We start from the raw sequence: 12,509 nt of genomic DNA, 5'->3' as shown, positions 1-12,509 counted from the left end.
ATTGACAAAATGTGCTCCATGGCCAACTATGGGGTCATGGAAAAGTTTAAGCAAGAAAGTCAACTGTGAGCCATGGAAAAGTTTAAGTAAGAAAGTCAACTGCGAGCCATGGATTTGATTATTATAGTGGATGGGATGGAGTATTTTGGAAACATGAAAAGTGTTCTTTTAGTAGATTACCATAACTTCTCCATGATCATATTTGATGTACAATGGTTTAAAGTGGTATGGAAAGGAGTAGGGACAATCATTTTGATGAGGACCCTTTGGATTCTTGGAGATAGACATTGAGAAAAGATGAACGATCACAATGACACTTTTATCTTACTAGGTCATTATGAACAAGTACATGACCTTTTTTATTAAATTTTTCACAACACAAAATCATCACAACTTGTTAAGAAGAGGACATGAGAAAGAGAAGAAGAGGAGAGAGAGTGTAGAAGAGAGAAAGACTATAGGAAGAGAGAGAAAGAGAGTGATGAGGAGAGAGAAATACTAGAAAAGGAGAGAGAAAGACAGAGAGAGAGAAAGAAGCCATGAAAGCTTAGAGAGAGAGGTGAAGATTAAAGGAGACTTGTATTATAATCTGAACCCCAAAATCAAGTCCCCAACACCTTATATACTAGCCAATGTAGCTATTATTTCCCCATTATTAAATCCCCCTCTCTTATATTCTATTCCCACGCGAAGGTTTTTGCCCTCAGAAACAATTTGGGCACTTATGATAACTGGGTAGGAGCAGATTAGAGTACTACTCTGTTGCATTATTATAGGGGTATACAAATGAGTGAAGAAGTATTATTATGTATGATGGGTCATTGGGGTATGTACAATATATGAGCCTTATTGGGGAATTATAAAAATGAATCTAGATCCAAGTATCTTGAGTAAATGCGAGCTGCAGATAATGGACACAAACAGTCTACTATAGGGCCTTGCTGTAGTAAATCTGTCATAAATTTATGTATGAGACTCTGATTGGGATGTGCCATATATCAAAACAGAGCTCTCGATGAGTACTTTCAGCCTATGTGTGATGTCTGTTGCTGTCCATAGTAGAGAATAAAATCTGCTTTGAAATAGAGAGCTGTCTGGAATCAATCTAAGAGAAAATAGGGCCATAATTAGCTAGTATTTCTGCTAAATTTTCTTCTAATAGGTATGGAAACTCTTCCAAAACTGAAGATGGCCTCCAAGAAGCTTCCTCAAGTGGTAAACCTTGCCACTTAATCAAGTATTCCATGATGGAGTGAGAGCAAAGCTTTTTTTCCCTTTGTCCTATGACTCACTTGGGTATGTATTGAATGATGCCTTCTTCATCTATTAGTGGTAGCTACTCAACATAATCCACTAATGATCCAATGAAGGGCTTCAATTGACTCACATGGAAGACATTATGAATCTTCGTGGATAGGGGCAATGCCAACCGTTATGCCAAGTCTCCACTCTTTTGACAATCCAATATGGCCCATAGAACCTATGAGCTAACTTATTGCATGACCCATCCTTAAGAGTGGCATATCAAGACTTGGGCACCTTCAAAAGCACCAATCCCCCTTCTTGGAACTCAACATCCCCTCTTTTATCATCAGCATAAAGCTTCATTTGGTCCTAAGATTTCTTCAAGTTGACTTTACACTGCTGAAGTAAGGCCTACATTCTATCCAACTCCTCCTTGCTTTGTGGGTTTATTTTATTATTGAAGATAACCATGGGAAGGGGCACCTTATAGCCGTACAATGCCTCAAAAGGTGAAACTCCAATGCTAGGGTGTGAAGAGTTATTTTAGGCAAACTCAGTCAAATGCAACCATGAGTCTCAAGCATTCTTTACATCATAACAGAAATGCCTCAAGTAAGTTTCCAGCCACTTGTTAACCCTCTCTGTTTGGCCATCGGTCTATGGATGGTAAGCAGTGGAAGGGGCTAACTAAGTGCCCATAGAGTTGAAAAGTGCTTGCCAAAAGTTGCTCATGAACTTAGCATCTTGTTCGTGCAGAATGACCTGTAGTAAGCCATGTAATCTGAAAACATGTTCCATGAATTGGCTGGCTACTTGAGAAGCATTATATTAAGTCTTGGTAGGAATGAAATGGGCTACCTTGGTGAGTTTCTCCACAACTACATAGATGATGTTCCATCCCTTCTTTGTTACTGGTAGGCCGGTTATGAAGTCCATAGTAATGTGTGTCCATTTGCCCTTGGGCATAGGCAATGGCCACAGTAAACCACCTGCTTTTAAGGTGTTGTCCTTGTTTTGCTGACATGGCATGCAACTCAAGACAAAATCTTTTACATCCTTCCATAGGCCCTTCCAATGAAAACTTTTAGCAATCTTGTCATAGGTTTTAAATATGCCCAAATGACAAGCTATAGGTGAGGAATGCATCTCTTGCATGATCTTTTGCTTGAATGGAGAAGTGTATGGGATGGCAATCCTGCCCTGAAACCATAAGAGACCATTCTTAAGCTGATATGGAGAGTTTTCTTCCATATGCCCTTGCTATAATTTCTAGAAAATGTGATTGAAATCAGCATCTAACAAATAGGCCTCCTAAGGCTCTTCTATCCAATCATTATGAAGTTCCATGATGGCCAAAGCCACAATTCTAGATAATGAATCAGCAACCATATTGTCTTTTCCCCGCGTATGTGTAATGTCAAAAACATAGTTTTGCAATGTAGCTGCCCATTTACATGGTTTGGGGGTAAGATTAGACTGAGAGAGGAAATACTTGAGGACCCTATGGTCGCTCTTGACCCTAAATCTACTACCATACAAGTAGTGGTGCCATTTCTTAATGGCATGAAGGATGGCTAGCATTTCTTGGTCATATACATTCATGGTCATCTCATTTTCAACAAGTTTGTGGCTCTCAAACACTATAACCCCATGCTCCTGTAACAATACAACCCCTATGCCTGTGCCACTAGTATCTCACTGAATGGTGAATTCTTTTGAAAAATCTCGGAAAACCAAGATGGGAGTTGAGGTAAGAAATTCCTTGAGCTGATTAAAGATCTTATTAGCTATGGCATCCTAGAAAAAGGCCTCTTTCTTAAGCCTATCCATAAAGGGAGCTGCAATAGAGGCATAAGGCCTAAGAAATTAGTGATAGAATGATGAGAGACCAAGAAATCCTCTAAGTGAAGTGGTATTTGAAAGTGTGGGCCAATATTTTTATACACTGTGCTTTCTTAGGGTCAACCCTAATTCCATCTTTACTAACAATGTGCCCCAAGTATTCCACTTATGTCTGCACGAAAGAACATTTTGTCTCCTTCGCAAATAGTTTATGCTGCCTCAATACATCAAACACCTGCCTCATATGCCAAAGGTGATCCTTCAGTGATCTACTATAGATGATGATTTCATCAAAGAAAACCAACACAAATTTGAAAAGAAAGGGCTGAAGTAAAATTTTCATTAAGCTTTGAAAGGTGGCCGATGCATTAGTTAACCCGAAAGGCATAACCAAGAAATGATAAATCCCTCGATCAGTCCAAAATGTTGTTTTGACCTCATCCCCTACCCTCATGCGGATCTAGTGATAGCTTGACCTCAAATCTATCTTTGTAAAGTACTAAGCCCCCTTGAGCTCATCTAGCAAGTTATCTATCAATGGAATGGGGTACCAATTCTTCACGGTGATCTTATTAAGATCTCTATAGTCTATGCACATCTTGAAAGATCTATCCTTCTTTTTGACCAATAACACAGGAGAAGCATATGGTGAAGAACTAGGCTCAATAAGTCTCGTGTTCAGTAATTCTGTGATTTGTTTGGCAACTTCTTCTCTTTCACACCTAGACAATCTGTAAGGTGGCTTGTTCACAAGCTTTGACTGAGGCTCCAGATCTATGGGATGATCAACTGCCCTATAAGGGCCTAGTGCTGTAGGCACTTCGAAGAGGTCCTTATACTCTTCTAAAAGAGCTCTCAACACTGAATTCTTTACTGTTTTAGTGGACTGATCTAAATTTTCTTTATTTAGCTGCAATACAAAGATTTGGGACCGTTTCTTGAACTCTTTCTTGAGTTGCTAATGAGCTGAAATTCACTGTTATTTTGAATTCCCTGCAAGTGAATGAGTTGCCCCGCATTGGAAAACTCTAAAATAAAATAAGGAAAAATCCATGGTTCTAGTGCCCAAGGTTTTCAGCCAATCACAACCCAAGACAACATCTATATAAGGCCCCATTTCCAATGCAATTAAATCCATTTCCAATGCAAGGTTTTCAATCAATCACAACCCAAGACAATATCTATAGGCCCCATTTCCAATGCAATTAAATCCATTTGCTGTCTATAATTTTTAGCAAGTTGAATATGAATAGCAAGGCATACTTGGGTGCTAATTTCTTCATCCCCATTGGCAACTTGCACCTTCAATGACTGTTGTAAATCAGTGGGGGAAAACACTTCAACCTGTCCATGATTTCTCTATTAATGAAACTATGAGTGCTACCATTGTCTACAAGTATAAACACATCCTTCCCATGAAATTTTCCCTTAATATGCAATGTATTACGGCATCTAGATCTTGTCCAAGCATCCATAGATATGGTATAAAAAAAGCCAGGATGTATTTCAGCATGTGGTTCATTCTTTCTACCCATATCCCATGATACATGACCAGCGAGGTCAAAAGGAAAAGAGTCAGCAGGGTCAAAGAACTCTTATTGACCAAACTCTTCATCAACATCATTTGTTTCAGTAGTCATCATTATAGAATGTGCATCTTGAGGTCCTCCTCTGAGTCCTCAAATACCAACATGCTTTGAGCCCATGCCTTAGCATTTCTAAAAGCACATTCTAAGGCATGATCAGCTGTATACTTCTCGCCACACTTGAAACAAAGCCCTTTTCCTTTCTTTCTTTATACAAATCCATGGGAATGGACTTTGGACTGCCAAAGGCTGAAGCATTTTTATTTTTGTTATCCCCTGCTTATTATCCATTCTCAGACTATTTGCTGTCCTTAAATTACTTTGTGGTCTTGAGGCATTAAAAGTGGGGTATGTGGGGATCTTAGGAGGCTGAATGGCACATTACCACCACCATAGCTTTCCCCAAACTGTCTCAGCCTTATAGCACCTCTTCGTTGTCCAAAATATGACTGCATAGGTCCTCTTTACTGCCCAAACACTAGCTGAGATATTCCTCTTTGCTGTCCAAGATGAATTGAAGCATCCCTTTGATATTTATGAGAGTACCTCTCAGCCAACTCAATAGCTTTGAACAAATCCGATGGATTTTTAGTGGAAACATCAATCGAGAGTTGGGGATCCAACCCTTACACATACTTGTGTAACTTGGCATCATCACTAATCGACTCAACATACATGGTAAGGTTGAGGAATTGATTTGTATATTCTCTAACAGCAATACCACGATGTTCAAGGCCATAGCATTGGTGAGCAAGCTTTTCTTTTTCCACCTGCAAGGCAAATACTTGCACCATGAGTGCCTTGAATGATTCCCACGAGTTTACTTGCAGATTTTCTCTTTTAATGTTCGTCCACCATGTATGTGCAAATCCTTCCAAGTGGATGGTTGCAAAATGGATCTTTTGGTCATCACTATGGGGCAAGATGTCAAAATAGTCCTCAATCTTGGAGAGCCACTCTTTGAGTTCAGCTGGATATGACGATTGACCATTTAATTTTGAGAAAATAATATTATCTCTTAGCTCTCTTTCATGATTAGGTGGTTGCCCCATATATCCAAATTGAGGCTGATCCATGTGGCTGCCCAAAAATGAACCATTATTAGAGAAATTTCTGCCAAAAGATGGTTGAACTCGCTTAGATGGCATGGGCCCTTGTGATGGTGGCTGAAAATTACCCCTCATTGCATTGTTCATGGGCTCCTCTTGCTTATGTGAAGGCTCTCCTTGTTCAAAAGTGCTTTTAGGGATGCCCACTCTCCCCAAAATGCCTTGGGAGTTCATATTTGCTGCATTCACTGATGGGCCAGTCACTCTTTCAGCATGCATACCCAATCTATCCTCATGTTCCTTCCCTTTCATTTGGAATTCCATCCACTTAGTGAGCTAGGCAGCAAGGGTGTCCATAGTGGTCTTCATTTGACCAATGCCTTCCATCAATTCTCTATGCCTCTCAGCATGCCTTGTCTCATGCAAACTGAGGGTGTTAGTGAGCATGCTGAGGCTCCCCATGTTGTGAGAGTAATATTCATATTCCACCTCAGGGTTATTTTCGTCCCTCAGGGTGTGTGAATCCCTTATTTATTGCTAAAGGTCATCATTTGCCTTTATTTTTCCCTTATTGCCTGCCATGGTTAGGTGGAGTCCTGTTAGAACACCTGACACTATTTTTCCCGTAACTTGAGCTAGGAAGCTCCGATTGGTCCACCTTTTTTTTCAAGTCAAAGCCAAAAATTCCTTATTTTAATTGAGCATAATCACATGCTCCCAGATTTTATATAGAAAATTCTGTAATAGGAAAAGTAATGTTGTACTTGCAGTCCAGCACCCTGTCTACACCTGTAGGAGGCCTATTTTGACGTGTAAGTATCTTGTAGGGTCCAAGTAGAGCTCCAAACTAATCAAAGCCCTTAGTAGGACTTGTGGGCATACTGCAAGACCTGCACCTCAATTTGTGGGAGTAGGTACTATCAAGATTGTGGGAGAGAAGGAAGGAGTCTCACTTGAAGCTTTCTTGCTTGCACAATGGGGGAATACACACAAAGGTGGAGGCTGAAAACAGTTTTCCTCTTCTTAGTTGTGTAAGCCAAAAAGAACTCTAGTACAAAGAAATAGAAGAACCCTATATATGGGTCTCAAACCAAACTCAACTAACTAAGGTGGCATACTAACTGAGCCACGAACTAGAGTAGATAAGGATAGCTATCATGTAGCTATTATTCATGGGCGGTGTACCAACCGCTGTCGAAGGGTTTACGAAAGCATAGTCGCGTCTTCAGAAGACCTTGATATATAACAAGATGGAAGATCAAGCAAATAAATAATCAAGACGAAAATGATGCCTGTATTACAATTTTTGGTTCAAGTACAAGTATCAAGACGGATCAACCAAAAGAATCAATCCTCGCAAGAAACCACTTTATGTTATAAATCAGAATACAAGAGCTTCATATATGTCATCCAGTCGTCAAGAGAATATCTTCAAAATAAACTCTTCTTCAACCGGAAATAGAAAGCATTACTTGCTGCACAACCTACTTCTCACAGAACAGCACCTTCATAGAGCACAATTTCTTGTCATGGACCAGAGAAATTTTGCTATTATGACCACGTCAATTTGCATGGGTCAAAATCTGTTTTTCCAAAAACTAAAAGGTTACAAGAAAGGAGCTTGCACAAGCAGATGGCCAGTCTTTGCCCACCCCTTGTTTAAGCTTTGTATATTATATAGAAACAGTCTTTGCATATGATTGCAACCTGAACCACTTCTGACATCAGTAATTTGCATGGTTTTAAAAAAAAAACATGACTTTAGGGGTGTCACGGCTTGTACAGATGCTTCAGATATTGAAAAGAACCACTTCACAACTCCAGTTTGTTGTCCAAATCAACTCCTTAGATTATGACATGTCCGTTAGCTCCATCACGAAACCAGTCCTAAACCATGCTAGAATAGTGTTTTCTGCAAGGACGTCTTGATCATACAAAGCTCGTATTATTTCAAGAAACAACTTCATCAGTTTTGCATCCTCGTAACAGTAAGTCTGGATTGTATATATGAGCTCCAACTCAAGCTTCCCAGTAGTAGTGAAGGAACCAATCAACTTTCCCCAGGTTTTGACCTGTCTCAAAGCTAGATTTATATTTTGCTGTTGATTTCTCCCGGACCACTGAATTGCATCCATAAGAGCCTCCCACACAGTTCGTACCACATCTATGTCTGGCAAACTAGCTTCTTTGCAGCGCTGCTTGACGGACTCAATCAATTCAGTCATGTCAGCATTTTCTGAAATCTGATCAGTCAAATGTGTCTTCAGTTCCTCAAGAGGAGCCGTAGCGTCGTGCTGGCCATGGATTCTTCCTCGTTGTCCTTCGTCAGCTCTTTCTTCGGTTTCAACACGGTCTTCAGAGTCCACGCCTTCATCGTCTTCATCATGCTCAGTATGATGTTGTTTTATCGCTTAGCCCTATCGGCACGAACTTGTCGATGTTGGTGGACAGTGAGACGGTTGGTCCTGGTGTCATATGTGCCTGACTGTCACTCTGATCTTCTCCTCCTTGACACCTTTCTGCCGTCGCTTCGCCGTCATCTCTGTTTCATCAACAGTCTTCTAGTCTTCCTTCTTTTTCTTTGTCCCCTTCGTCTTCCCACCAATCCTCTTCCAGGCGCGCAGTCGGAGAAGGTGAGGCTTCAATCATAGAAGCTGTAATTCTGGACTAAAGAGCTCGCCTCGCCTTTTTCAGCTCAATCATCATCGTTTGTCTTCCTTCAACTCTATCGTCCGTCTCCTTCACTCTGAATGCAGAGCTCGCCCTCCCAGACCAGACGTATCCATCTCCCCTTTTCAAACGCTGGCTCGAGAACTATCCTTGCCTTAGTGATGATTCCGAATTGGCCCAGTACAATGCACTCTGCGAAGCATTCAAATTGGATCCTTCCAAAATCACTGCCACTTCGAAAGCATCTCTTCTTTTTTCATATCTGCCATGATCTTCCTCTCCCAATTCTGCTCCAAGTATTCCCTCTTTTTCCTTTCCAATACTCTGTTTCTCCCCTCCTTCCCCAGATTGCAGAGAGCTCCTTCGATTCCAATTCGTCGTCGTAATCCTTCCGTTCCTTTTTCTCCAAATTAGGCTCCTCTTTTCCCCAAATTCTGCGCGCCCGAATCGTCCTCCTTACTTCCCCTCTCAGATTAGCGTAATCCCCCAGCTTTTTCGTCCTTTTTCCCCTCTTTTTAGCGCAGAGTATCGTCTTCCCAATCCAATATCACCAAATCGAATTGCATACTGGCAACTATCACAATATAGACGTTACTAATTCTCATGTACAGAAATGAGCAGCCACCAATCTGTCGTACAGGACAAGTTCCAAGATCTTTGGTCTGCATAATGTGCATCCTGAAGGCGTCCACCATCATCTCGTGGGATGAGCTTTTATTTGTGCTTCCTTTTCAAGTCCTATCTTATCATTCAGACCAAGTTTCCAGTCCGGCATTCCCGATAAGAAACATTTCATAAGAATTTTTCCTCAAAACTGTTCCTTTTGAAGACATTAGAAGGTTTACACTCTCAACTATATCAAGAAAGACCTTATTTTTCTTGTAAACCAAGCCTTCTCTGCGCCATCCCACTGCTCCTGTTACTTGAAGAGTTGCATTTGCTGGAGGTCTTGAGTCTTATGGCTTTGAAGAGAAAGGAGAGCAAACACCCTACTGTGTGATGTAAAACTTTAAAATCTCAGGAGATAGATTATGGGGATAACCAAAATCCATAATTTCTTCTAGCAATTCATAGATAAGGACAAAGTTATTTCGAATCGCATCTTCATCAAAAGCACCACTAAAATATGACTTGAAAAGTGTTACTGCCTCTTTCCCAAGTAAAGGTCATAGATACATTTCCAGAGATGCCATCTCCTTTTGGCAAAGCCCACAACTCCTCCATCTATCTCAGCATAAATCGTGCTGTTAATGAACCAAGGCGGTCTCTCCAAAATTCCTTATTCTTCTCCGTCTTCAGCATAGAATGAAAGAGCAAACATAACAACTAAGTATGTACAAAGTATCAAATCACACACATGACTTTTGGGTGGTTTACACACCTCGGATGCGCAGCAGTACGACATCCACCCCCTCTGATCCTGCGCATCCTCCGGATGGGCCAACTTACCCATGATCATTATCATCAAGATTCACAAACAAATCAATCTCTTCGTTATGCATTTCCGGTAGATCAACAAGATATCCAGCCATATCATCCGTCTCTTCCATTGGAGTTTCTTGTCGTTGCTCTTCTCTCGAAAATTCTTCCAATGCATAATCCTCATCATCTCTTTTCTTGAAAATCTTGATTCTTTTTCCAGCAATTGGCACTCTAAGCACTGTCCCATCCAATTCTGTCAGTTCATATGTTGCATTATCAAAGACATGTCTGACTATGTATGGCCCAAACCATCTTTTCACCATCTTCCGAAGTGCAGTATGCTGATTTTCAAGGCTGCTATCAAAGACCAATACCCAATCTCCCTCTTCTATTGCTCTAGGCCGCAAGCGATGCCTGCTATCAAACCTGTCCTTGTTCCTTAGTCTAGCAACTTTCAACCTCTCAATAGCTAGCTGAATATCCTCAGGTCTCCTCTCCAACTGTCGAATCCGAAGAGCTAAGAGCTCCTCTCTCGTCAAGTCCTTCTGCCAAGGTAAAACTGACCAAGTCAAAGCACAAGTCTCAATCGGCATAATTGGTTTCTGACCATACATCAACTCTGCAGGCATATATCCTGTAGTAACACTATGTGTCGTACGATCAGCCCATAAAGCAAATGGTAGAAGTCTCGGCCATTCTCCAATCCGTCCTCTGCATGCTTTGGCTAATGCTTTCACTATTGGCGGATGCCCTCTTTCACTCTTCCCATTTCCCTCTGGATTGTATTCTGTGGTTAGAGCCAATTTGATTCCTAGCTGAGAGAAAAACTCCCTAGCTTCATCTGCATCCAATTCACCACGATCTGCAGTGATCTTACCCACACAACCATACCTGCAGAAAATTTCCTCCAATAAGAACTTACACACTGCACTAGTGGTCTTCGTTCTCAAAGATCTGCCCTCAACATGATTGGTAAGATCCTCTCTAGCCAAAACAATGTACCTCATCTGCCATAGACCCATAGGCATGGTAACCAAATCAACTACCCACTTATAATGAATGCATAGCGGATAGGTCGGATGAAGCTCATCTCTATGACGCACTACTGAATACATCTGGCAGTCTCTGCAAGTCTCAACAAAGTGAGAAACATCTCTGTATATGCCTTTCCACCAATATTTCTCCCTGATCTTCTCATAAGTAGCCCATACTCCTCTATGACCAGCCCATGAACTCTCATGAAACTCCCTCATCACCTGTAACTGTGACTCTCTATCGCAGACAACCCGCAAAGGTAATCCGCCTCTTTTCTTCGGATGCTTCCAAAGAAATCCGTCCTTGAGAAAATAACCATAAGCTTTCCTTCTGATCTTCTTGAACTCTTCATCTGTCCATTCATCTCTTTTGCTTAGTGTACTAAGGTACCTGCCAATCTGCAACCAATCTCCAACATAGAGCTCTTCTGTGAAAGCCACAATATCATAAACATGACAAACATGATCAACCATAGTGGCTGAAATTTCTGCATCATCCTCTTCTGTAAGTAGAGACTCCTCATCATCATACCTGGCTCTAGACAACATATCTGCCACTGGATTATCCTTCCCTGCTATGTGTTTAAATTCTGGATTTAATGACTTGATGTATGCAATCCATCTCAACATGGCTATATCCGGAGTAGAGCAACTCGTGATCATACCAATCAATGGCAAGCAATCTGTCTCTACCACAACTGAAGCTCCAATAAAGTACTCCTTGTCACATTTGAGAGCCGTAACAATCCCCAATAACTCTCTTTTGATTTGCGGATATCTCCTCTGTCTCTCATTTAGGACTTTCGCCCCAAACCGAATAGCATATCTATTTCCATCTGCATCATCTTGACCCACAGCCCAACCTATGCCAATTGGACTAGTGTCAACTGTCAATACAATAGGCCTATCACAATTATAATCCGCTTTCCTGAGAGTAGGAGCATTCTGCAATAACTTCTTCAATTTCCGCATGGCTCTAGTGTGACTCTCATCCCAATAAAATTTCTGCCCCTTTCGAAGCAGCTGATACAAACAATCTGCAATGTGTGCAAAATGAGGTATCCAAATCATATAAAACACACAAGCACCAATGAATCTCCGTACCTCAGAAGTAGTAGAACAATACTCTGCAATCTTGCCTATAGCATTCACCTTATCAGGTGAGGGTTTCCTGCCATAATATCCACACATGTGCCCAACAATGACAACCTCATTCACTCCAAAAACAGATTTTTGCCCTGAAAGTGTCAAGTTCACTTCTTCTAACCTGGCCAAAATCTTCTCACATGCTGAAATATGATCAGCCACAAAGTACCTGCATCCCTGCTCATTTAGGCTCTCATTCTTCTCTTCTTCTGCACACCCCTTAATGGGCACATCATCCAAGAAAGGCATAGTAAGCTGAGGTATGTAATCACGAAGGACCTTATGCATGGCATTCATCATATGCGCAACAGAATTAGTGGCACCTTGAGGCAAGGTACACATCCTGACAAGCCCAATGGGAGTTCTCATGGTGGTTATGTCCCTGCTTTCCAAAGCCAGCTGAAACTGATCATATCCTGAATACAAATCACCCAAAGAATAGATGGCACGTCCAGCAAATGCCTCTGCAAACTCATCCACAACTAGACCAATACCAACATTCCTGATAGTAACTC

General features: G+C 41.2%; 1 protein-coding gene across 1 annotated transcript; it reads right to left on the bottom strand.

Annotated features, from left to right (window-relative positions):
• Nucleotides 1–7,572: 7,572 nt before the first annotated feature.
• LOC148040710 (uncharacterized) lies at nucleotides 7,573–8,262 on the bottom strand. The gene is made up of 2 exons (XM_087664792.1): nucleotides 8,238–8,262; nucleotides 7,573–8,099 (listed from the first exon to the last, which is right to left on the bottom strand). Exons 1-2 carry the CDS (start codon nucleotides 8,260–8,262, stop codon nucleotides 7,573–7,575), a joined length of 552 nt encoding a protein of 183 aa, XP_087520918.1.
• Between the last annotated feature and the right edge of the window lie 4,247 nt (nucleotides 8,263–12,509).

This window comes from Lygodium microphyllum, chromosome 2, assembly GCF_053477565.2.
Source record: "Lygodium microphyllum isolate KBCC chromosome 2, Lygodium_microphyllum_v1.1.10, whole genome shotgun sequence".
Lineage (NCBI taxonomy): Eukaryota > Viridiplantae > Streptophyta > Polypodiopsida > Schizaeales > Lygodiaceae > Lygodium > Lygodium microphyllum.
This window is presented reverse-complemented; position numbering and strand designations above follow the sequence as displayed.